This window comes from Pomacea canaliculata, linkage group LG13 (assembly GCF_003073045.1).
Source record: "Pomacea canaliculata isolate SZHN2017 linkage group LG13, ASM307304v1, whole genome shotgun sequence".
Classification (NCBI taxonomy): domain Eukaryota; kingdom Metazoa; phylum Mollusca; class Gastropoda; order Architaenioglossa; family Ampullariidae; genus Pomacea; species Pomacea canaliculata.
The window spans coordinates 15,775,269-15,798,922 of record NC_037602.1 but is presented as its reverse complement, the minus strand read 5'-3'; the positions used below and the strand labels follow the sequence as shown (position 1 = coordinate 15,798,922).

Genomic DNA, 23,654 nt, shown 5'->3' with positions numbered 1-23,654 from the left:
TTGGTCAAGTGTGCTTTCATCCATAAAATGCCTAGCCTGCCTTCAACCAAACTCTTGAATTTCCTTTATTGGAGATCTCTTAAAATGGTTTGCCATAAGGAGAAAGTAACAATTGCTTTTGTTTGTCTAGTCGAGCGTGGAGAATCAGCAGACAGTGATGACAGCCGGTCAGAGCTGACAACCTACCTGCAGCCTCCCAAAGTCAAGCTTGCACCTATTGCATCTTGTGAAACATTATATGACCATGACACACCAGAGGTACCTGCCATCACCATGGAAGACGAATCAAGACAAATGCTTCTCGATTATGAGATTGGGGATTCTTGTGTGGATACTTATGATAGCTCCGATGAAGGCAAGCTTTTGGTGCCCAACTTTTCAGGCCACACATCTGCATCTGCAGAGACACTTGTGGCACCTTCTAGCCCCCACATGAGTTCTGCTATGAGTTCCGACACACTGACACCTGGCACACCAAGGTCAAGCCCTTTGACCTCCCCTAGTTCATCGCCAAAGAAGCTTATTATGAGTAAACTGAATGGTAGTGGTAGTCCCATGAGATCAGGTACACCCAGCAAAGTTGCAGAAACTTCCTCCACATTAGATGCTCTAGCCTTGTCACCAACATCGAGTCCAATCCGGATTATAAAGCCAAGACCTATGTCAAGTCCAGTTCGAATCCCGTCCCCTCTTAAACCAAGCACATCGCCAAAGCGTGCTTCATCTCCAGGTAGAATAATCACATCACCTGCACGGTCACCTGTATCCAGCCCCAAGACGCTACGACGTGCTCCATCTCCTATTAGCTACAGCTACAGCTCTCCAAACATAATGGCTCCCCAAATCAAAATGCGACCATGTGAGTCATCATTCACTTACTTTTTAACTAATAGCTGTGTGTGTGTAATAGTGTTTTCATATATGTAAGAAAGAGAGTGCATCTGTCTCCACACTTCAGGCATGTTGCTACATGTTGCAATCACACCTTCGTAACCCTGCATGATCACTTTTGCATGTAGATCTGAAAGTAAATATTTTTCACTTATTCATTTTATTTATTTACATCACTTTATTGGGTCATACAAAAATATGTAGAATCCTGTAGCATAGTGATCATGAATAAATGCAAGTGGTCCATCCTGTTTAGGATAGGCATGAGGAGTACAGAAGCCAGCCCTCTTCCTCTCCCACTTTTACCTTTCCATATTTATCAATTACCTGTTTCTGCTGGGCAGGGGTAGTTTTCCAGCCACAGATTTGAGGGGTCTTCAGACATTTCTGACCTGATCCCCAGTTAAGCATGCTAAGCAGAGGATTAAAGATCCTTGCCTTAAATGTTTTTCATCTATGTTAGTATGTGTACATGTATATATACATACCCATGCTATTTAGGTTATGTCTGTACTTTGTACACCTATGCAAACAAGATCCAGACAAGTGTTACACTGTATCAAAACAGCTTAAACAGGTACTGCAGCTGTATCAAAACAGGTATTACAGCAGTATTGAAACAGCTTAAACAAGCTAACCAGTCTCTGATATCCTCCATTCCCCCATTGTGCAAGTCAGTTGTGCAGAAGCAGCTTGCAGTTTTCAAACATTTCTCTGTGCATTTACATTTATTTTTTTGAGTGTGCAGTCTCTGGACGTCGAGGAAGCGTGGAAGCAGAATCAATCACAATGTCAACACCACGTAGCAGTTTCGCTCAAATTGACGGTTCTCCTCCTACTCGTGCTAAAGCTGGCACCGTTGTTACGTCCTCAAGAGCATCCAAGCGAAGGTTTGTCATGTATCTGCTGTCTCTTCTTGTTGGCCAACTTCACGCTTACCAGTTGTATTTTTAATTTACCTTCAGTCACAGAGAACCAGTTGACCAAATGTTATCCAAGTTATAACTGGTCAAGAAAGCCTTAAAAATAAGATTACAGGATATGCTTTTCCTGGGGAATAAAAAATAAGGTATAGTTTCATTTTTCACATTTGACTTTTTTCCAGTTATTTTCAGTGAAGATGTTCGTTGAGTTGTGTTATTTTATCTTGAGCAACTTTTCCCAATTTATTAGTGTTGACTTTAATAAATATAATGACTATTTAAAATTTTTTTTAAAAATAAGAATATTTAGACTATATTATAGCAAAAACACTGACTGAGATGTTGCAAGCCATGAATAAAGGTACTAAAAATACATCTGCATCACTTACCTGAGAAGGATAATCATCATTCAGTGCTTAACCATGTAAAAACATTATAGTCCATGACACCAAGATGCTGTCACAGCAACAAAATATATTTATTCTATCCTCCATAGAAAAGGACTGAAAATGAAATACTTCATCAGGCTTTAATGTTTCACACATGTGTGTCCCAGAGCACACTCTTAAATTAATGATGTCAGTTATTAGATGTGCAGGGGGATGGGGATACTTTCTTTAACTTTGATTAGGGTCTTTTCTCTCTGCCAGACAAGATTTCCTGCTACAGCTCCTTGTAATGGTCCCCACATCCTGTAGCCCTGCTTTTTACCAATAGTTAGAGAAAAAGAAAACTCTCAACTGAATTTTCAGTCTTCATTTAAATTTGACTGATCTGTTGCCTGGCTTCATGTTATTGGACTGTGACAGGTGGCATGTTAGTTTCAGTTTATCATAATCAGTTGCATGAATTTGTTATTGCTCTATATTTGATCGTGCATGACCTAAGGTAGTTTACTTACCCATGGGCTGAACTCCATTTTGTTTTCCTTGCCTAGTGATAACTGGAAAAATGTATGCATTAGACATATGTCTGTGTCCCTTAAATTTTAGTTTGTTTCTAATCCTGTTTTGTAAGTTTTCATCAGACTGTGTGTATGTTAATTTTAGTTTACTGTATTTCTTTCTGTTCGAAAAATGTTTTTCTTGTTGCTTTGTGGATTGTTTTTCTGTTTTTGTCATTAATTTAAAGGTAATTTACTTATATTCTAACTTTTCATCTATTTTTATTGATTCAGGCTGCATACAGTGTTTGGTTTATATGCAAACCTATCATCGAATTTCACATTCAATTAAAAACAAAACAAAACAAGGGAAAACTAATGATCAGTAGACAATAGAATTCATTTTTATGATTCAGAATGTTTTATAATATACATTGATTTGCACCAGGGTCCTAGAGATAAGACTTCCATTGTTCTGCTTCCCATGGCCAGTGCATAAGAAACAACAGTTCATTTTCACAACATGACATAGTGGTCACAGTGTGTGGCTGTGTTTCTGTGTCATGTTCGACATGTTTTGTTCCGTGTCATAAAACAAAAGATGAGTAACGATGCTAACATACCTGTCCCATTGGCAGAGTTACCTGGTTTTGCCCCGATCCCAGTGCTGGGGCAGCGACGATTGCCAATCGAGCAAGGTTGGTGGACGTGTGGTGTGGTGCGTAGCACTAGTGCACAATGATGTTCACCATGTAACTTGAAGCCGACATCAACCTTGTGCTCTCATTTATATTCATTACCCCACTGTAACTGTTACTACCATCCGCATGTGTATCACAAACGCTGTTGGGGTGTGCAGAGTAGAAGCAGCTAGTTCTCCCAGCAGTAACTTCGCCTTTGAGTCTGGAACCATTGTGTTCCTTTTTGTCCTAGTTTTATATTACCTTTTTTTCTATTTACTTCTTTAGCTTTATGAAGCCAAATTTTACTTAACTCATTGACAATGTGGCATAATGATTTTCAAGGCCACTGATCATTAATAATTCAGCATATGTCATGCTGTGCAATATCAAAAAAAAAATTTAGACAAATTTTAACTTTTAATTATAATTTTGATTTGGCCTCCTACAGTTTACTTTTTTTTAAATAATTTTGAATGTCACATTCTGATTCAATTTAATTAATTTAGCTGTTTATCAATTATGATCACTGCTGGGAGTTTTATTAGAATTTTTTTTTTTCAATCTGGCTAGAATTTTAATGTCCTTTCACCCTTGCTCTTAAAAACAATATAGTCTGAGTCTCCAACATGAGGTATATGAAAGAAGTATTCAAGAACCGTATTTGAATCATTTTCCTAAGTTAAAATACACACTAGCCTGATATATTTCAAAAGACATTTGCATGACTAGATGGCATTTTATATACACATACATAAAAATTTTGAAATATTTGTTCTTCAGTAACAATTGCTTGTATTTGGTTATACCTAATGTGCCTAAGATTGTTTTCTGAGCAGTAGACTTAAAAAGTACAAACTAGTGCTTTATGTGTCTTCAGCTGTTTCATGTGTATTTACAAGAACAAACATCAGTGCTATGCTACTGTGTTTTTTATTTGTTCAGCTTGCAATGTTTATTATTTGTTAGTTTTTGCATATTTCTGTTATTTCAGTTTTCTTGTAGTTTTTTTATTTTTAAGTTCTAATGGAACTTGGGCATCGCATGTAGTTAGCTGCCATGTATCCATGTACTTTACATACAGCTTTTAGTTCTACTAGATACTGGTCGAGCTTTCCCAATACACTTTAACTCTTATGGTGTGCATGAATCATCCCACCTTGCTTTTTGCTGTAGAAGATGGCGTAAGAAGAATAAATCCAATAAAATGAAGCTAACCGTGCTATGTGGTGTCATTGAGAATGCTTTTTCACATATATATATATACACACATACATTTCCCTTTTCACAATGTTTATATTATTTTTGTGTGACATTTTATATGTGTGTATTTTTTTTACCTGGGGAAGGATTTAGAGGAGAGTGATTCAGGTGTGACAAATTGGTAAATTTCTATGGGCAGGGTGTGTCCACTTTAAAAATTGATATTCTAATATTTTAGCAGTTCCAAACCAGATTTGTGTCTTCTTTGATCTCAAAACACAAATATATTCACAAAAATAAGGAACTTGAAAGATAATTAAGTTTGCAGATACATTGTGTTACTAATTTTATAGCCACCAATTTAGGGAGAACTGGAAGGTTAACTCAGTCCTGATGTGTGAAACAGGTAAAAGGGTAAAAGCATTTCAAAAGGGTAAACCCATTTGCTGCTGACCACCAACCATGCTTACACAGTAGTTTTGAAATTTTCCACCAATGAACTATGAACTGTTTTAAGGAAAAAGCTTCCTTATCATAAAGTAGAATAAATTCTTTGTAGCATTACATTCCTTAAAATCTAGTGAAAGTTAGAAGTTTTTGCTTTACAGAGGATGTTTACTTACAAACTAAAGTGATCTTTTTTGTAGCTTCCTGGAATTCAGCACTTTGTGTGCTCACATGTAAAACATTGCATAGTTGATAACATGTTAACAGATTTATTGATGCATGTCACGTATCAGAGTGATGTAGGAAAATTCACAAGACTGAGTAATGGATGCTATTCTGGGTTCTAAATAATTACAGGGCTTGTGTTGTCACAGTGGTGTACCAAAGGACTGATATTTCAACCATTTTTAATTTCTTGAAGAAAGAAGCAATCAGCCATTCAGTTTTCTGTTTTATCATAAGTATGTTTTATTTGAAAATCGGTTGGGTGGGGGAGAGAGACTTGAGCTTATGTTCAATTTCCAACCCATATTAGAAGTGGTTACAGTGATTGCATCCAACCCCAATGGCATGCACACTAGCTGGTTTTATATGAATGTAATGCAGCACACTTTGACCCTTTGACCCAGACATGGTATGGCTGCCAGATTCAGTAAATATTTGGGGAAGGTATGGCATTGAGGGAGAAGAGATAGACACTGCCCTTGTAGATAAGCAGGCCCCAGGATAAGTGGGGATCCGACCAGCTCGTTGCAAAATGACTATAGAGTCATAGGATTACCTTTAGTTTTTACATCTTCGTTTGCTTGTGTCCATGTTTGTGTGCACACGCGTGCACCCATAGACAAGTTTGGGTGTTCAAGACTAAGAATAGAAGGGCTGGTAGTGTCTCCTCTCTGTTGTGTACCTTAACATTAATAAGTAATTAGACTTAAACTAATTTAAGACGCTAACTATATGAGTGTATATTATCTTCATAGCACTGATTAACAGTGCTGCAGATATATTGAATGTTATGGTTTGTTGTACATTTGTATGTCCTCCAGTCTATTTAGAACATAGTAGAAATTTTTTGCACTTGCTTCAACAATTTTAAGAAGAATAATTTGTACATGAAATGCTTCATGAGAAAGTTTATCTTTGATGCAAAGATATGTTTCATTAACAAATAGTGTATTTATACTAGGTATGATGGACAATAGTGTGACTATTAAGCAGTATATACTTTTTATAAAAAGCTTGTTCCTTCTGTGGGGGTGATGTTGCAAGGTCTGAGAGAGATATGGTGTGATGGGTGGATGAGTAGCTTTCTAGCAAGATCTGCGTGCCTGTGTGCAAGCATCCAGTGTGTGCGTGTGTGTACATGCATGCAAGAGAGAAAAATGTATAAGAGTTGATGTGTGAGCATGTTTGCACGCATTTAAATCCACAAGCAAATCTATGTGTATATTTCAAAATTTTTTAATTTAATTTTATATATATATTGTCTGACGATCAATTTCAAACGAGTTTCAGAATGAACTAACAGTTTGTTGAAAATTCATTTTGAAATATCATCATCACATTGTAGTGCCCTGAAAAGTAAAAGTGTTGCTAATACTATCTAGCTCTGTGAATACAATAATATGGAAAAGAAGAATCCGGCTTGGTCAGTGTGCTCTGAACTGGTAATGAGTGGAACTTGAAGTTTTATTTGCCAATAATCACATTAAACGCATTCTACATTGTCTGTAATTGAATAATTTTGTTATTAGATCAAGCTCATCAGCTGCCACTACAGCATTTGCAGCTGCCACAGCCGGGCTGGCCAGCTGCACCTCTGAACAGCCTAAAGAGAGGACTCGCTACCTGAGTGTCTGTCCAGGTAGATGATTTTTTTTTTATTATTACATAAATTAATCTCTCTTTATGGCCAGGTCTATCTACTTAGAAAGTTCTGGATTATACTTAGGAAAAAATCAGCATTCAAATGAAATGTCAACCATGAACATCTAATATTAGTATCGTCCAATTTTACATCCATTGTTTAAAATGAAATTAAGAGGCATTTTCCACGGCTGTTGTTGGTTGGTGTGACAGGGGCATTAGATCTTCGTCCAATGAAAAAGCGAGAGTCTGTGATAAGCACAGCAGCAACCATGCGCGTGCTGAATGTGTTGAAGCACTGGGTCTCAAAACACCAACAGGTGAGGGGGCATGACTCTGCCTGGGTGTTGCCTTCTATCCCCAGTTGATTCTGGTTATGTGCCCTTGGCTTATCATAGTCATGTAGCCTTGATTGGCTTTTACAGCACGTATGTTGTGTTGCACTGAGCTTATGAACTTGTAGGTGTGAGGTATGTTTTTTGTGTATGCTTTCAGTTGGTGTTGATACAATTACATTTTTCCATGAAGTGGTGCAACAGTTCTGTTGTGATGCATTCTGTGCTGTAGAGAAAATGTAACTAAAGGAATGTCTGCATGTGGTTTTTTTTTGTGTGTATGCATGGTCAGAGGTGTACATATAGAGAACCGTATTGCCGAGTCAATGTGCATGTGGTGTGTATTAACTGTATTGATAATATACACGATTACTGTATACCTGTGTGAGCTGCATATACATGGAAAGGATATAACCTCCCCCTTGTTATACATATATTACTTATCTAACTTGCATTTATGGAAAGGTTACGATACAACACTCTTCTGAATTGTCAAATATGTTACAGCTAGAAAAATGCATTAAGAACATGTTGGGACATATTGTTTGTCCTTAGCTGATTCCTGACCTTGTACTCAAAGCTCCCCAGCAAGGTACTGTCTCTAGGAACGTGTCCACACATATCCCTCATATCAGTGATAATAAACAGGCATTTTTTTGTGTCTTACACTTGTGCATACCTAACCGTTTCGCATTTTTTGTGTTTTTCTCAGCCATGGCAAACCACTTTTGTCTTGCTGCCGTGTAGATTTGTTGCTGTTGTTTTTGAAGTAGCCCATCATAGTCCCTTGTTGATGTTGTGGACGATGTGGCTTTGTGCAGGTAGTCATGTGAACAGTAGTTCCAGACTTCCCACTCATGTTCAGATTGGTTCAGCCTCAACTATGAGGGCCATTAATATATTGAAAAACTGGATTTTGAACAAGTGGGAGGTAAGCCAACCCACTTGTTATTCTGTTTAAGGAAGCTTCTTATGACTTTCCCTTCTGTCAACTATGTGGGGTCTTGATCAAATTGTCTCTTTGCCTTGTTGCTTGTATCCAAGAGTGAGAGTGTGTGTGTTAGTGTTCAAGCCAGTGTGTGCATTAGGGTGGGTGGGTGGGTAGCCACATTTCCATGCATGAGAAAGGAGTGAGATTATTGTAATGTAAATCTTAAAGTGCTAAATCTGAGGTGGCAGTGACTCATTATAAATAGTGCAGCTCAAAGACATTGTTTTCATATGATACTGATTTATATAGAAGTCTGTTATATGACCGGGGTTCTTTATATTTTTTGACTCTTCTCCCTTTTCTGCATGATGCTTTGTGTCATTTACTATTTCAGCATGTAGGGAAAAATTAGATATATAATATTAAGAAGGCTGCAGATTCTGCTACTGATTCAAGTCCCATGGTGTCCACAGTGCACAAATGTACCTTTATTTCCCCCTCCCAGGGTTAGCTGCCTTGCCATGATATAGCCTTAGTTGCTGGCTCAGCATAAAGCACCACTCCCTCCCCTCTTCTGTCTTTCAAGTGCCAGCCATGTTTTGCCTTTGTATTTCAGTAGTAGTTAAAACCACCTGGAAGGTTCTGTTTATGATTTTTTGAAGTATACACAAATAACTCTTCTTTAAGCTACCTACCTTGTTACACAGAAATTCAGCTTGTACTAGACACCACAAGAAGAGCTTGCAGAAGAATGAAACCGCTAAAGTCACACAGGGCAGGTTGTTTTAATTTTTTTTTTTAATGAACTTGCTAACTGCCCCTGAACTTGGAGAAACAGAATCTTTAGGAAAAAAAAATTTCCTGCTTCAGGTTTCACAGGTAGTCTTAGCTAATTTTGTTTATTTGTTGCTGACAAAAAGTTAATTGATGAGTATGACTCCTTCTCATTGCTGTTGTGTGTTGCATGATAGTGCAGCTGCAGTGGGCTTGTTAAAGTGGGCAGTTGTTTGTTGCACTTGCAGAGCTGTGACCTTTGGCATTGCATGTCTGCATGTGTTGTAGTCTGAGTCTATGTATGCCTGTATACCTTGAGCTTACTGGCTGGCATAGTGTGTATGAATGACTGAATAAGTGTTATGTGCAAGTGCATATGCGTGTGTATGTGTAGGTGTAGGAATGCATATGACCTGTTTTGTCAGATGCAGACCCAGTTTTTGTATTTGCATGTAGCCAGTCTTTTACTCAAATAAGCATTTCCGTAAGTCTTAAGGGTTTGTTCATAATTCTGATGACTTGTATGCCTTTTCTGAAAGCTTGTTGCCATATGCCTCCCATTTCTTCGCTCTGACGATTTCAATAATTTGCTCTGAATGTGAGAGACCTTAAGCAGTAATTCCTCTTTAGACACATGCAGTAACTCTTTAGTTAGTGGGGGAGAGGGAATTAATGTTTTAATTGGTGTTTTGGGGTTAGCCAGTGATAAAATATCTTTGATTCAGTTAACAATCTTTATGTCATATCTTGGTATTTTTCACTTGCTATGCTTGTTGCCTCCCACTGCAGGACTTTGAGTCTGATGCAGCACTCCGGAGTGCAGTTACAGACTTTCTAGAGGAAATGGTGTGCAACACTAGCCTTCTGCCCACAGAGCATAAAGCAGCTGCTTCGATACTCCGCACCATCTTGCGTGACACTACACCTGAAAAACCAGTTGATCTTGAGAAGCTTCTTACACCTACACAGGTGAGAAAATGTGGAGGAGAGATAAATTTCTTTTCACATTCTTTTTGTTTCTGTTCTGTGACCATCCTGTTTTGTTTTGTGTACTTTTGGGGGATTTGGCATTAAGTGGGTCTAAATTGTTTTGTTTACTATACAAGTTACTTATTAAATCAAAAGGTAGAGATCATTTTGTGTATTTTAATAAAATTATTTTAATTAAAAGGTTCTACAGTTAAAGTAAAATATTATAGATGCAATATTTTTATGTTAGACAAATCCACATGGTTTGGGGTAGGATGTTTGTACTTCTTATTTCTAATTGAACTCACCCCTCTGATGCAGGTACCATCCTAAAGACAACTTTGACACATTATCTGCGCTTGATATAGCAGAGCAGCTGACGTATCTTGACCATCAGATATTCATTGCAATCCGCAGCGAGTAAGGCTCCAGCTGTTTATTTGTTCTTCTTGACTTTCTGTATCCTCTGAAGATTATTTTCCTAGTTCTGTTTAATGTTTCATCAAATATTGTTAAAGAGCTTCTCACCAAAAGCTGGGTTTTTTTTTACATATTAACCTTCTTCAAATGCATCTCTTTTTAAGAAGAAAAAAAAACAGTGGAAACTTAGACATCATCCTAAATTAAATTAAACTAAAATATTTACTTTCTGCATGTTAACTCTCTAAATTTTGTTGTAGAGTAAGAAACCACATCTGCTTTGGCATGTGTGTGCACGCCTTTGTCTGTCATAGGGAGCTGTTGGGTCAAGCCTGGATGAAGCCAGACAAGGGAAACAAGGCACCACATGTATTGTTAGTCAGCAAACGCTTTAATGAGGTAAGTTGATAGCTTTTTTAAATCAAACATCTTGATTATATATTATTTTAAACTTGCATATCAAAAAGCAGATATATTTGAAATGGAAACGTGTTAAAGACTCAGAGGTATTTTGCAACGTTTGAAGATACCCATCCCTCAGCGTGGGCTCCTTTATTGTAATGTTTCAGGTTAGTCGACTTGTGGTCTCAGAGATCGTTAGCCGAGGTAACATGCAAGATCGTGTGGCTTGTATTGAGAAATGGGCAGCCATAGCTGACATCTGCCGCTGTATGCACAACTACAATGGGGTGTTACAGATTTGTGCAGCATTTGTAAACAGCTCGGTGTATCGCCTTAAGAAAACCTGGGAGAAACTGTCAAAACAGGTGAGTCCACATTTGAAGGGACATTGTCTTGCAGTGTAGAAGTTTTAGAACACATTGTAATTAAAAATCTTATTCTTTAGAATAAGGGTGGTGGGGAACATCTAAGGATTGAAAGAGAGGATTGAAAAAGATGACTAGAGAAATGATTGAAAGAGATGAATAGAGAAGGCTTAAACCAAGGATAAAGGGTTAAGTCATTGAATCTTGAGAGCACAAGAGTGATTTTGTATTCCATGCTGGACACTGGAATGAGTTTGTAAAGATCTGAAATAACTTATTATTTATATAAAGAGAGATTTCATTGTCATGCTCACCATAACCCCTTGTGTAAGGCAAATAATAAGTACAGTACACAGAGTATATCAATGGGAAAATGAATTAGATACCCTCTGCACAAAATTACTTTTTTTGAAAATAATGAATTTCCAGTTATTTCCAGTTTTCATATATGCATCAATAGAAAACATGTCAAGAATGTGCCTGAAAAGTCATTGTGGAAATTTAAGATTAATGTCGTAATAGTAATAATAATAAACAACTTATATAGTGCCATATCTTCGCCCTATATGCAAGCTCATGGCTCTTTATGCAGAAAAAAATCCCATGGCATTTGTGGCATGTGCAAAAAGTTTAACATGTGCATGCCAATGTCATCCTTTGACAGAAACAGCACAGAGACAAGCTGTAGTGATTGCTTGGAAAAAAAATTGTTTGACGTACTAGACTTGACTTTAGGAAACACTGTAACAAATCTCACTTTTCTGATGGGGAGTTACCAAAAAGATTGTTATATTTTGTTCTGAAAGTTATTAACTACACAAGTTCAAGAACATCCTGTTCAAAGGAGTAGAAGAAGTTTGAAGGGAGAGATAATCTAACCTGTAGAACGGTGGACACTTTTGTGGCTTCCACCCTGCCCTCAACTTTTCTTCACAATTGGCCAGAATTGGTAGTTGCTAAATTGACAACCATGTTTGGGTCATAAGCATCTTTTCACGCTATACTTCCTTTTCCTGCCCTGTCATTTTGACTGATTATCCAGTTTCTCACAATGTGCAATGAGCATCATCATGGTAGAAACTAGTGCATCATTAACTGTCTCATCATCGTTGTACAATACCTGTTACAAACTGCAGCAGTGTATGTTGACAGAAGAAAATATTGACATGTCCATTGCTGCAGTTTTTCTTCTTTATTCTGTTTATATTCATATTATCATCCATTCATATTTATATTTATTCTTGTTATTTTCCACAGACCAAGCAGATGATTGAAAGGTTGCAGACATTAGTGTCATCAGAGGGACGTTTCAAGAATATGCGAGATGCTCTTCACAGGTAAAAAAAAGTTTTTTTACTACAGTTTCTTCCCAAAGTCAGTCTTATCATTATCTAACACTGAAAGAATGAATAATAACTGAACGAATAATGCAGATCTATTACCCACTATCTCAGATTATACATTATGCAGAATTAGTTTAACCATGAAAAAGCACTCTCTAAGTTAGCATGAATCATATTTGTTCTAGTTGAAATAATCAAGATATTGAAGGTTTTAAATGCATGTTACCACTAAAACAGCAATTTCCACAGCTAACTAGATACCACAATACAAAATCCTGAATGAATAGGAAACAGAAGCTAGCACTGTCCAGAGCAAAGATGTGGTTAACAGCAACACCAAAGATCAGCATCACTGGGATATTGAAGTCAACAGAAAAGATTCAAAAGAAAGAATCCAGGTGTTCCAAACCAACTGCCTGAGAAAATGTCTCCAAAATTCTTACATATATTAGAGAGCACAATCACCAATGGCGGCAACGACAACCATCCTGTTTTCAAAGTTGTTAAGTGGTGTCCAGACCCCTCAAAGGTTGTTTTACTCCTGGAGCCATACTTAAAAAGCAGTGGCAAGGTTCCAAGGGTTTAAAAAAAAAATGAAGTAGTGTTTGTGGGGGTCTGGACACCACACCATAACTTCAGAAATAAGATGGTTTTCCTTAGGTTCCCCTCTTTGCCCCAGGGCAAGACTTTACTCCCGCTTCAGAACTATGGCTCCTGGTGAGCTACCAAGAGCCCCTTCTGGCAACAGCCAAGTGGCCCAAAGTGTTCCGGTTGGCCATGTGACCTGGTGTGACACTCCAAGACAATCCTTCAAAGTACTATCAGTCCTGAGATGGACAGAGATAGAACTGTATAGCAAACACAAAAGTATGGACTTGCTTACCACCATTCAATACATGCCTAAGGGGCAAGCTTTGTCAGGCACTGTTTCTATCCAGCTCACCCCAACACCCATTACTGTCAATTGGTACAAGCCTAGGGATGAATGAATGAACAACTATGTAAGGTCGCTCATCACTATCCACTGCTTGATGTGAGACATAATGGCACCACTTGCTGAGACAGCTTTTAGATATCTGCTCAGCATAAAATCCTACTCACTCTCTCACTTTATCTCATCACTTATGCTAAATTTGTTTAAAACAAAGTATTTTGTCTGTCGCAATAGTTCTTTTTTAAGCAATTTTTAAACCTTCATTTACATAGATGTTGTTCTCTGTCACAGATGTGATCCTCCCTGCATTCCTTACCTGGGAATGTACCTGACTGACCTGTCTTTCATTGAAGAAGGCACACCTAACTTCACTGAGGATGGCTTGGTCAATTTCTCAAAGATGAGGATGGTCCTGTCTGCCTTTCTTTGTTTTGTTTTTTTACATATAATGCAACAAAATCTACAATTTTACTGAAGATAAATAATTATATTTCTTTACCACTAACAGTGCATTGATTTTGCCACATCGTCAAACTGTATATTCTTAAATGGAAGACGGACTCTTTGTCTATTTTAAGACAGCAAATGCAGTTCTATCTGAATACCAGATGGTTAGGCGTCATGTAAACATGAGCAATTTCAGCTCTTGGCAATTTGGCCTGTCAATTTCTTTATGTCCCACAAGGGCAATTTTTGTTGCAAGGAAACAACAGAGTTAGGAGGTTCTTATCAAGTTTTTTCCTCAAATACACCTAAAGAAGTTTAAGGGATCTACTGTAGAATAAAAACTGGTTCCATTTTGACATGATTTTCTCTATCATATCAGTGAGAAAATGTCAGTAATAGATTTTTATGGGGGGTTTTTTTCCATCACAGATTGCCCACGTGATACGGGAAATACGCCTTTTTCAACAGACATCCTACAAAATAGAGCATCATCCACGGGTAAATATTACATCAGCCTGTTTTAATAGGGGAGCAAATGTTGTAACTTTTAAGATTACAAAATAGTATTTCGCTGTCAGTGATGCTCTTATGCAGATATTTGTGCATTATTTTGTTTAAACACAAAGACACACTACATATCTTACTGTAGTGCCTATCCAGTTAGAAATATATGCATATCTTCTTATTCCTTTTCACCCCTAGTGGAATGTAGGGCAAGATACACACACACACACAACACAGATTTTTGGAAGGAAAGGGGTTGGGCATTGGGTGTTTTTTTCCAATTTCCTCTCCATTGCTCTCCTCTCATAGCACAAAAGTTACTTCTATATGGAAGTACATCCCACCAAACCAACCAGCTTTTAGAACAAAAATAGCCTTTCATGACCCACTTCCAAACCCAAAATAACCTCACTCTACCATGCATGCTAAGTGACAGTAACACTTTAACCAAGAACTATAAATCCAATTGAACATGCATGCTACTAATGGTGCACAAAAAAGTCACATCTCAATTACAAATCACAGAAAAATAAAGTGCTTGAGTTTTTCCATGGAAAAAACAGCCAAGAGCCGAAGAACAGAAAGCTGAACGTGCTCGGAATAGGCATGCAGTGTCACATGTTCATAAACCTGACCTTGTGGTTTCAGTCATATTCTTTGAAGATCTTCAGCTGGCTTTTTTTTTTTTTTTTTTTTGTAGGGGGGAAGGAACATACCATTTAGTAGTATCCATCAATCAGATAATCTAACAGATTTGAAATTTTTCAGTTAAGAATCATCTTTATGATATGCATGCAAAAGACACGAGACTCAAATTAGTTCACTTGCAATAGTTAGAAAAGTTTTCTTTATTTTAAAATAACTCCTAAACTTCAATAGCTAAGAAGTAGCATCTTTCCAGACATTTTTTTTAACACTTATCAGTGACAGTAACATGCATTAAGTGTTTAAAAACTTAAACATGCATTAACTGCCCTGACCACTAATAAGTCAGTATATTGCCATGCTATGAAGTACATCTTAATATAATTTCTGCAAAATTTTAAATTTTATAAGTTTGATTGGCCCTCCTGTTACTTAAAGTTTATTTTATGCTTTTAAAAATTATGTAAAGTTCATGCAAACATAGGTAATTTTGAATGCCATAATAATATTCTAAATGAATTAAGAAGCAAGATGGCTTGTTAGTGGAAGTGATAGAAACTGTTGCTTTTGTTTCAGGTGACCAGTTACCTTCTAGATCCAACTCGCCTCTTTGATGAGGAACAAACATATAAAGCTTCCCTGGACATAGAGCCTAAACAGTCTCGATTGTCCATGACCTCTGCCCCATCTTGAACATCACTGAGGACTGTGGGAAGAGTAATCAGAGGAGCAGGAGTTGCTTTGTTAAATCAGTGATGTCAGGACCTGGCAGTGTATAAGATAGGTCAAACCAGAGGGTCTTGTGAAAGAAAAAAGCAGATTGGATGGTGGAGGGCACCAGACCTCATGGTTAGCAATTGCTGGAGAATGTGAAGCAGTTATTATCCTGGCAGTCAGGTCAAACAAGCCTCCCTCATTCAACGGTCCCCATCTGTGATATCACCTGCTGCCACAGTGATGTTAGCAGGCAGATGTTGGGAGGGTGGTCACATGATCTGCTTGAAAAACAATCAGTGACTCTTGCATGTGTGACTTGCCACAAGTGTGGTGCAGAGTTTGCATCGACTGACCATCTGGTATAGATACATGTGTGAGACTTTTCATGGATAGCTGTGTCATTCTTGGTCATGTGGGGCAGGTCTTAAGGTATCACAAAAGTGACATTGTTCCTCCAAAGCTAAAGTAATTCAGTTGACTGAAACAAAAATCAAGCTAAGTTTTAGCTTGTGATAAGGTGCATCGTTCAACCACCAAAAGCATTGGTTTTGGATAACTGATGCCTATCCATGGACCTGCAGAACTACTTTCCACTAGACAGAAGTGGCTTATTGTTCTAACTTATCACAACAGTGAAAGCTTAATGCTCACATTCCTCAAACAGGTTTACCATTTATTTTGATTTAGATATGTAAGTGTTCTTGTATGTCAGATTGACTAGAACTGTTGTTGTCATTATTGCTAGACATAACACTGTTTACGAGATGTCTTACAGGCATTTTAGATTCCCATACACATCAAAAAAAATCTCCACAGCTACAACAACCATCCACATCCCATGGTCTAGAAAACAAATCTGTTGTGTTGCACTTTGTTAATCCCGAACATTCATTGTGTGGTTTGCTTAAACAACATGAAGCTATATTGTAATTTGCTTATTCTAGCTTATCGGTATTTTTATTGGTTCATCCCCATTCATACATTTGTAGCTTCTGTACTTTGGAACTAAGCAGTTCAGCCATCAAGGATTTTAGTTTCCTTAAATTGTAGACAGGGACGCAACAGTGGCATATTGGATGTAATGTAATGATTGAAAATGAGAGCCTGAAAATAAGATGCGCCAGAACATATCATCAGTGAGTTGCAACCATTCTGCATATGCTGCCCTTCACAGCAACTTGCTGTGTAGTCAGTAGCTGTGCATTAGAAATGAGTGCCTTGACTACAGGCAAATATAGAAAAAAAATCCACCATCTTCCACAATATTGTGTGTGTGTGAGAGGGAGAAAGAGAAATCAGAGACAGGAAAAAAGATTCAGAGGTCATTTACAAATACTCTTTCTCATTTGCTCACACACATTTACACATCCTCCCATGTACACATATGCATGTGTGTGCATGTGTTTGCATCAGTGTGTGTGTGCATTTGCATATATATATATATGTGTGTGTGCAGTAGTGCATGTATGTGGGATGTGTATAGATATGCCAAGGTGCACTGTGACTATTCACATCAATCATAGAAGGTGTTGAAAAAAGGTATCTATTCATTATCACGGAGGTTCTTTTCTCACTGCAGGGATCTTACAAAAGTCCTGTTCAACATTAGGTGCATATGAAAAGGCTTGCCACATAAATTCACTATATAAATGGCAGTCCAGTTACATGTGCCAGCTTTTGTTAAGCTTACTGACTTAACAACCTAAAGTGAATTTAGAATTTTAAGCTTTACCTTGGATTGCCCTCATGTCTTCCCGAGCCTACCATTTGTAGAAGCAGCATGTCAAGATTAGGGACCCAGTAGTAAAAAGCTGAACCTGAAAGTTAAGAACCTTTAGCAGATTTATTTTGCAAATATCTGCTAAGATCTTAAAGAATAAGATATTTTGCATTCACCTGGAGAGAATAGATAGCCAGAATTGAGTTTTATGAACAAGGTTTGAATATATGGAACACGATGCAGTTGCAGAGACAGAATACTTTGTTTAGTGTTTTACTGCAGGGACAAATGATCTTGAAAGTTTTAATATGTACTAGTGGACCAACAGAAAATGGTTATAATGCATGTTAGCCTCGTTCTTGATCATCACTGTGTTGATCTATGCCTGAGAAAGTATTGTGATGTTAACATATGACCTAAACCACATGACCAGCATCCAAACACTGATGTGATTTGATGTGGACTGACCTGCAGAGGAATGGCAAAGCTCACGTTCCTACAACAGTACTAACCATGAGGACCATTCAGTATCATTATCACCACAAAAAATGTAATGTGATTATGTTCTTGACTACAACAACCTCTTCTTGTTTTGGATAGCCAAGTACTTGGTGCTATTGTTTTCAAAACGGGTTGACTGCAAGGTGAGGCAGGGTGCATAGTGGACATGCGAAGGTTATTTCTTCAATATAAAAGAAGTTTCTGTGTGTCGGCTAGCACAGACTCCGTGTGCCCATTTGCAATGGTCCTCACAAACTTTAAGGCAGTATGGACCACATTATTTACTAAAAAAAAAGAAAAAAAAGAAAAAATACTGGAATGATTGGTCACTTTTCCTAAGTGGCCACCATTTTTGATGACAAAACCTGTGTCACATTCAGAGACCTTTGCAGCACAGCTGTGGTGAAGGGTTACTGCCTTTGGCAGCAGGGTCTTGAGAATATGCAGTGTACACCTTCTCAGCAGCCTCTTTTTCCAAAAGTGGTCAAGTGATGAGAATCTTGATGCCATGGAAAACTTCGCTTCTCTGTTGGCAGAGGCTGAGGATAAAAAAGAGAATGGTTCAACAACCAAAGGACTAAAGTGGCTACACATTTTTGAAATAAGTAGGTTATAAATCTATTTCTGACTATGAATGGAAAGGGGAAACAACGAGTATGGTGCGCACACCTTGCCTCTCTTTCTCTGTCGCTCTCTCTCACACACTCACACACAGATCTGTTATAGGCGTTTCAGGTTGTGTTTCAAATTAGTGGCATACTAACAGTTTTTAAATTGGACCTTTTGATGAAGGCTATAGGCATGGCCATTGTGCACTCATTCACTTTGTCATACTCCTGCTGATTGTGTTCTGCTGGTGCTACATGGCTCGAAATAGCTGCTGCTAGCCGTCAAAGCCCGATTTGTCCATCAGAAGCTGACGGTCACAAGAACAGGGCAACATCCTGGTCAGATAGCAGCAAACGTATGTGCAGTTATGCAGCACAATGCAGCAAAGAAAGAAGACCTTCATTTCATAACCTGACAGGGCTCTCATTCTCTCTCTCTGTATCTGCGTTTCTCTTTTGTGTTTTGACATTGGGTAGTTATTAGAGGCTATTGTGACAGGTTGTTCCTTGTGATATCCCTGTCTTGTGTACTGTGAGCACTTTAACTGTTTTGTCTCCTGCAAGTTTTTTTGTTTGTTGGGGTTTTTTGTTTTGTTTTTTAGCGAGTATCTCATGAAGAGCAGGCCAAAATCTGCATCACTTTCATGCCTGGACATTGAGTTAAAATGGGCGGTGAAACTGTGTTGGACAAGGGACCAAAGATCTCGTAACTCCCATGATAGAAGTGTTGTACATTATGAAACTTTAATTTTGATTACCTGCAGCACTCTAACAAGACCTGCGTGTAAGAAAACTGTGGTGTGAGAACTTGAATGAGGTCCATTTCCTCAGCATTGTCGGGCATATGTCTGTGGCTGTTTGAGTAGGTTACTTTGACAGTAGCAAAAAAGTGATTATTTGTGCAGAGGACAGTCGTATGAAAATTTTTCTCAAATCTGCATTTTTGCATTCCACAGATGGGTATTGTCCCACCAATGTCTTGAAGAGCTCTCATTGTTTGAAAAAATGTTTGCATACCTCTTGTTTAAGTACAGTGAGTTTGTGTGTACATGCATTTGTGTAGAGCAAATGTTGCATGTATATATTCTGGAGAGTTTATATGTGCAGGTGAATGACTATGAAAGAATGAGTGAACAAGGGAGAGATTGTGTGTGTGTGAGGGGAAGAAAGAACCAGACAAGCATGGGTGTCAAAATAACATTTGTCACATATTGATGTTAAACATGTAATTATCACATCCCCACTGTTGCAAATATTTCAGATTACTTATCAGTTACACTGTATTATATTAACAATTTTATTGGGTTTTTCGTTTTGTGTCATGTTAGTTGTTGGGCAAAAGTCAGGATGATGTTTACTATCACACTGACTGACTGGTGTTGTGGGTTTAAAACATGTCGCCACATTCATCCATAATGTGGTTGGCACTGTTGTGTGGTTTGGGGGTCAGGGTGGCTAGAAGTTGCGTCTTCTTCACATATGACTGCACAGACAACTTGCACGTGACAAATCATTAAACCTGTTAACAACTAAATGCTTACTGTCTTACTGAAATCATGGAAGATAGTAGAAATTCGTTTTGTGTGTGTGTGTGGTGGTGGTGATGATCGGGGGGATAGGCTTTGACTTCTTTACTCAGTGAAGGCTTATGCCGATGACTGAAGAGAGATAAATAATGGAGTGATGCAAAGTTGTTTGTTTTTTTTTTTTTGTTTTTTTTAATACATGTAGGATTGGAGGATGTGAAGAGAGTGGGGTACACGTGTGCGCCTTGTTAATAACTAAACAAGAAATTTTTGAGGGATGTATATTCACGAAGCGAGAATAATTTTACCCATGGTAAAAAGGTAATGGTTGATCGTCCCCTATCCTTTTCAGGTAAAAATTGTTGGGGGGCTAGAATTCCAAGTGCTAGAATTTTCTCGGGCCAGCTGTACGTGAGGGCGCGGTACCCGATGGTTACCTGTAGGCAAAATGGGAAAATGAAGGATAAAATGTTGGTATACGCGTCTCTGTAGTTTCCAAACACTGTCCAGAACCTGCAGATACTGCTTTTTGTTACTTTACCACTGATTTATAGCTAGGGGCAAACATGGATCTCGTAAAAAGAACCTAAAACCAATGATCGACTTGACATGAGCGCGGAGATATGATGATTTAATCGCCGCATGGCGCTTTACAAGTAATAATAATAATCATCATAGGGAGAAATTAAGAAACCAACCAAGACGACAGGAAAGAAAAAGGGATAAAGCATGCATAGAGCGAGGGAACATGTGTATAGTGCGAACATGAACAGTACTCCGTTATTCAAGTAGTCTATAAAATCAAAATATATACGTAAACTATAAAAAATTTTGTAGACAGAAGAAAACGGCTTTTATGTAGCCCTATAGTCACACATTTCACCAACTAAGTAATAGAGTGATGGGCGTGTATATAGGGGTGGATCCCCTAAGTTCGAACTTCTTGTGGGCGTTTTTTTCAATGGTTTCCCCCGTGCGAGGGAAGGTAGGAGTACATGGTGCTGACTTTTACAAGCGATCAGTTTTCCCTAATGGCTGCCCTTACTCTGAGACAGGGTGGAGATTACAGGCAATAACCAATAAAACGTCTTTCTCAGGCATGTACTTTAATTGCTGTTGGCGTTTAGAAAGCTGAAGTGAAACGGTTTCCAACTGAACATATACTGTCAGGGTTAGGGCCGACTATTGAATGTATTCTCCATAAAATAGAGATAAAAATAAGGGAGAAAAAGAAGAACAACGGAAATGACACAGAGACAACTGAATTTTAAAACTGTATTTTTATTGCTTTCGTCTGTCTTTAAATCTCTACATCTTTCTTTACTCATAAGGGATGATAATATTCAATATTTTCAGTTTATTCCCCTGGTGACTAACATAAAATACATCTGTGTTTGGGTGCAATGTTCGTACATTTACAAATGGGCAACAATTCACACCTGTAACACAGAGCCCATTCACCATCTACAATAGCGGCCCCACGGTCCATGTTTGTTTGATGGTGAGCACGACAAGCTAAACGACATTGTAGATCATGTTCATGCACATTCAGTCTCGCGCACCTCTTCGTTCCAAGTGAAGATTTCAAAAATGGGTGGACATGTGCTGATCATCTTTGGTTGTCCTAACGGACATAATATCGTCTATATTCTGTAACTAGTCTCTGCTATAGGTGACAGTTATTCTGTAAGTGAAAGAATGTACCTTGAGGTGCATCGGGGATTATCCTCATTCAAGATAAAAACTTTGCTAAGTGTGCCAATTGAGGACTTGTAAATGATACATTTTTTAGAAAACGGCTGCCACGGATCTGCAGTCGTTGACATCTTGAAGCGTCAATCTGCAATTTCACTTCGAGCAGAACAGTTTCCTCTGACTGATGAGATCAGTGTGATGACAAATGCAAGGCACGCATGTCGAAAAACTTCATATCACACTGATGATGTTACTCTGGTAGTACCAACCAACAAGGTTCTAAATCTTCAGGACATCGCCAAAAAGGACGTGTGTACCCAGCGGCACCATGCAGGCGGTGGGTGCGAGAGGATGTATGAAAGTATGAATGCCTCAGATGTCATCATTCAAAAGGATGTTCTCGACCGTAATGTGGCAATTAATAAGTTAGTGTGAAATAAAGATGTTAGAAGCATTACCGAGGGGTGGGACGTTGCTAAAAGTATAAAAGCTGGGAAGAGAAAAACCTTGGCGCAAGGTAGTAAAGTGAACCTCGGCAAGACGTTGCGCCCTCAGCTCAAGGGACAAGACAGCAGCAGTCAGGGGTCATGTTTAGTGGTGTATTGAGCATTGGCATGGTGACCCTGTGAGGCTAATGCACTTGTTGAATGAATGGATGTATTACACACTTCAAAAACATCCATGACAAGTGTAACCAAACCTCACCATGCAGGCAATCGCAATATATACCGTATCTGATATGTGCTAACTTATCTTGCTGCTGTCAAGCTTCTGAGCGACTTTCTGCGCGGCCATGTCCTTTATAAACATCCAGAGGACTGCACGCTGTCCGTGGACACATTTTATGTTGAAAGTTTTAACAATGTTGCCTGATCTTTCTGCCTTAGCGTGTTCACATTACAAACACGATCGAGGCACTGTGACATGCGCGTGGGTCTTGCTGTTTTAGACTGGAATGAACATGTTGATAGAGATTCTACTTCAAATTACAGCAAAACAAGTGTTCAGCACAACCGGAGACGACTTGGACAACGGCGGAGCACTATTGAAAAGAAAGCTTATAAAGTAGTAGAGGATATCTGGAGATGTGTCGCTGAACAATACAAATTTGATACCGAACATGAAGAAAACACGTTAACTGAAACAGACAGTAGTTCTGACGAAGATTTGGAAATGATTAATATAATTTAAATCACAAAATCCAACCATCATTGATAAATGATCTTGTTCATGTTTGTTATTCTGTGATATCAATTATAGGATCAGTAGCAGTGTTACATTTTGTGTTGCCATTGCTATACTGGTGATTTTTGCTTGTCACTATTGTAGCATGTTAGTAGAGAGAGCAGCCCTGGGGTTGAGATCTCGTCTCGGGACACTCCTCGCCGGGTACTCCGTTTCCTCCACACATCGTTCTCCCCTCGTAGCACAAATTAAATCACCTCAAGGTGGAAGCACTTTCCCAACAGCGATCCAACAAACCCGAACTTAAAGGGATACATAAAGCAAAATAAAACTTTAGAGTCGTATAGTTAGATCCTTTTTAATTATATTCATATTTGTTTGTTCACATGCGTAAAGTTGAAGACTATATATATATAAGTCTGTGTGGGATGTCGAGAAAATTGCACGCGGGACTTCCGATCGATATTAAATTCGCCTGTTGCAACGAAATATCGTTCTCCATCACGTTTTGATAAGTTTCAAAGGACAGGAAAGAATAGAGGATATATATATGCGTTTGTTTGTTCGTGTTTAATGCCGTACACTACAGCAACTATAGGGTAGGGCTATTTATCACGGCAATCTATTCTGTATATATAATATAAAATGATCAGCAAGTGAAGGGAAATGAAACTGACTGTATGACGTTTCGTGCGTAGAAAAGCAATGACCTTTTTTAATGATATTTTTTGCATTAATGA

General features: G+C 38.3%; 1 protein-coding gene across 1 annotated transcript in view; it reads left to right on the top strand.

Moving 5' to 3' along the window:
* The window catches only part of LOC112554484 (ras-specific guanine nucleotide-releasing factor 1-like), a 104,958-nt gene extending 89,303 nt beyond the window's left edge, over positions 1-15,655 (top strand). Inside the window, exons 18-31 of the mRNA XM_025222264.1 lie at positions 131-859; positions 1,640-1,781; positions 6,782-6,891; positions 7,107-7,213; positions 7,784-7,820; positions 8,050-8,159; positions 9,723-9,902; positions 10,105-10,118; positions 10,224-10,322; positions 10,637-10,721; positions 10,892-11,089; positions 12,347-12,426; positions 13,658-13,751; positions 15,539-15,655. Coding sequence (XP_025078049.1) covers positions 131-859; positions 1,640-1,781; positions 6,782-6,891; positions 7,107-7,213; positions 7,784-7,820; positions 8,050-8,159; positions 9,723-9,902; positions 10,105-10,118; positions 10,224-10,322; positions 10,637-10,721; positions 10,892-11,089; positions 12,347-12,426; positions 13,658-13,751; positions 15,539-15,655 — 2,102 coding nt within the window. The remainder of the gene's footprint in view (positions 1-130; positions 860-1,639; positions 1,782-6,781; positions 6,892-7,106; positions 7,214-7,783; positions 7,821-8,049; positions 8,160-9,722; positions 9,903-10,104; positions 10,119-10,223; positions 10,323-10,636; positions 10,722-10,891; positions 11,090-12,346; positions 12,427-13,657; positions 13,752-15,538) is intronic.
* The last annotated feature ends 7,999 nt before the right edge of the window (positions 15,656-23,654 follow it).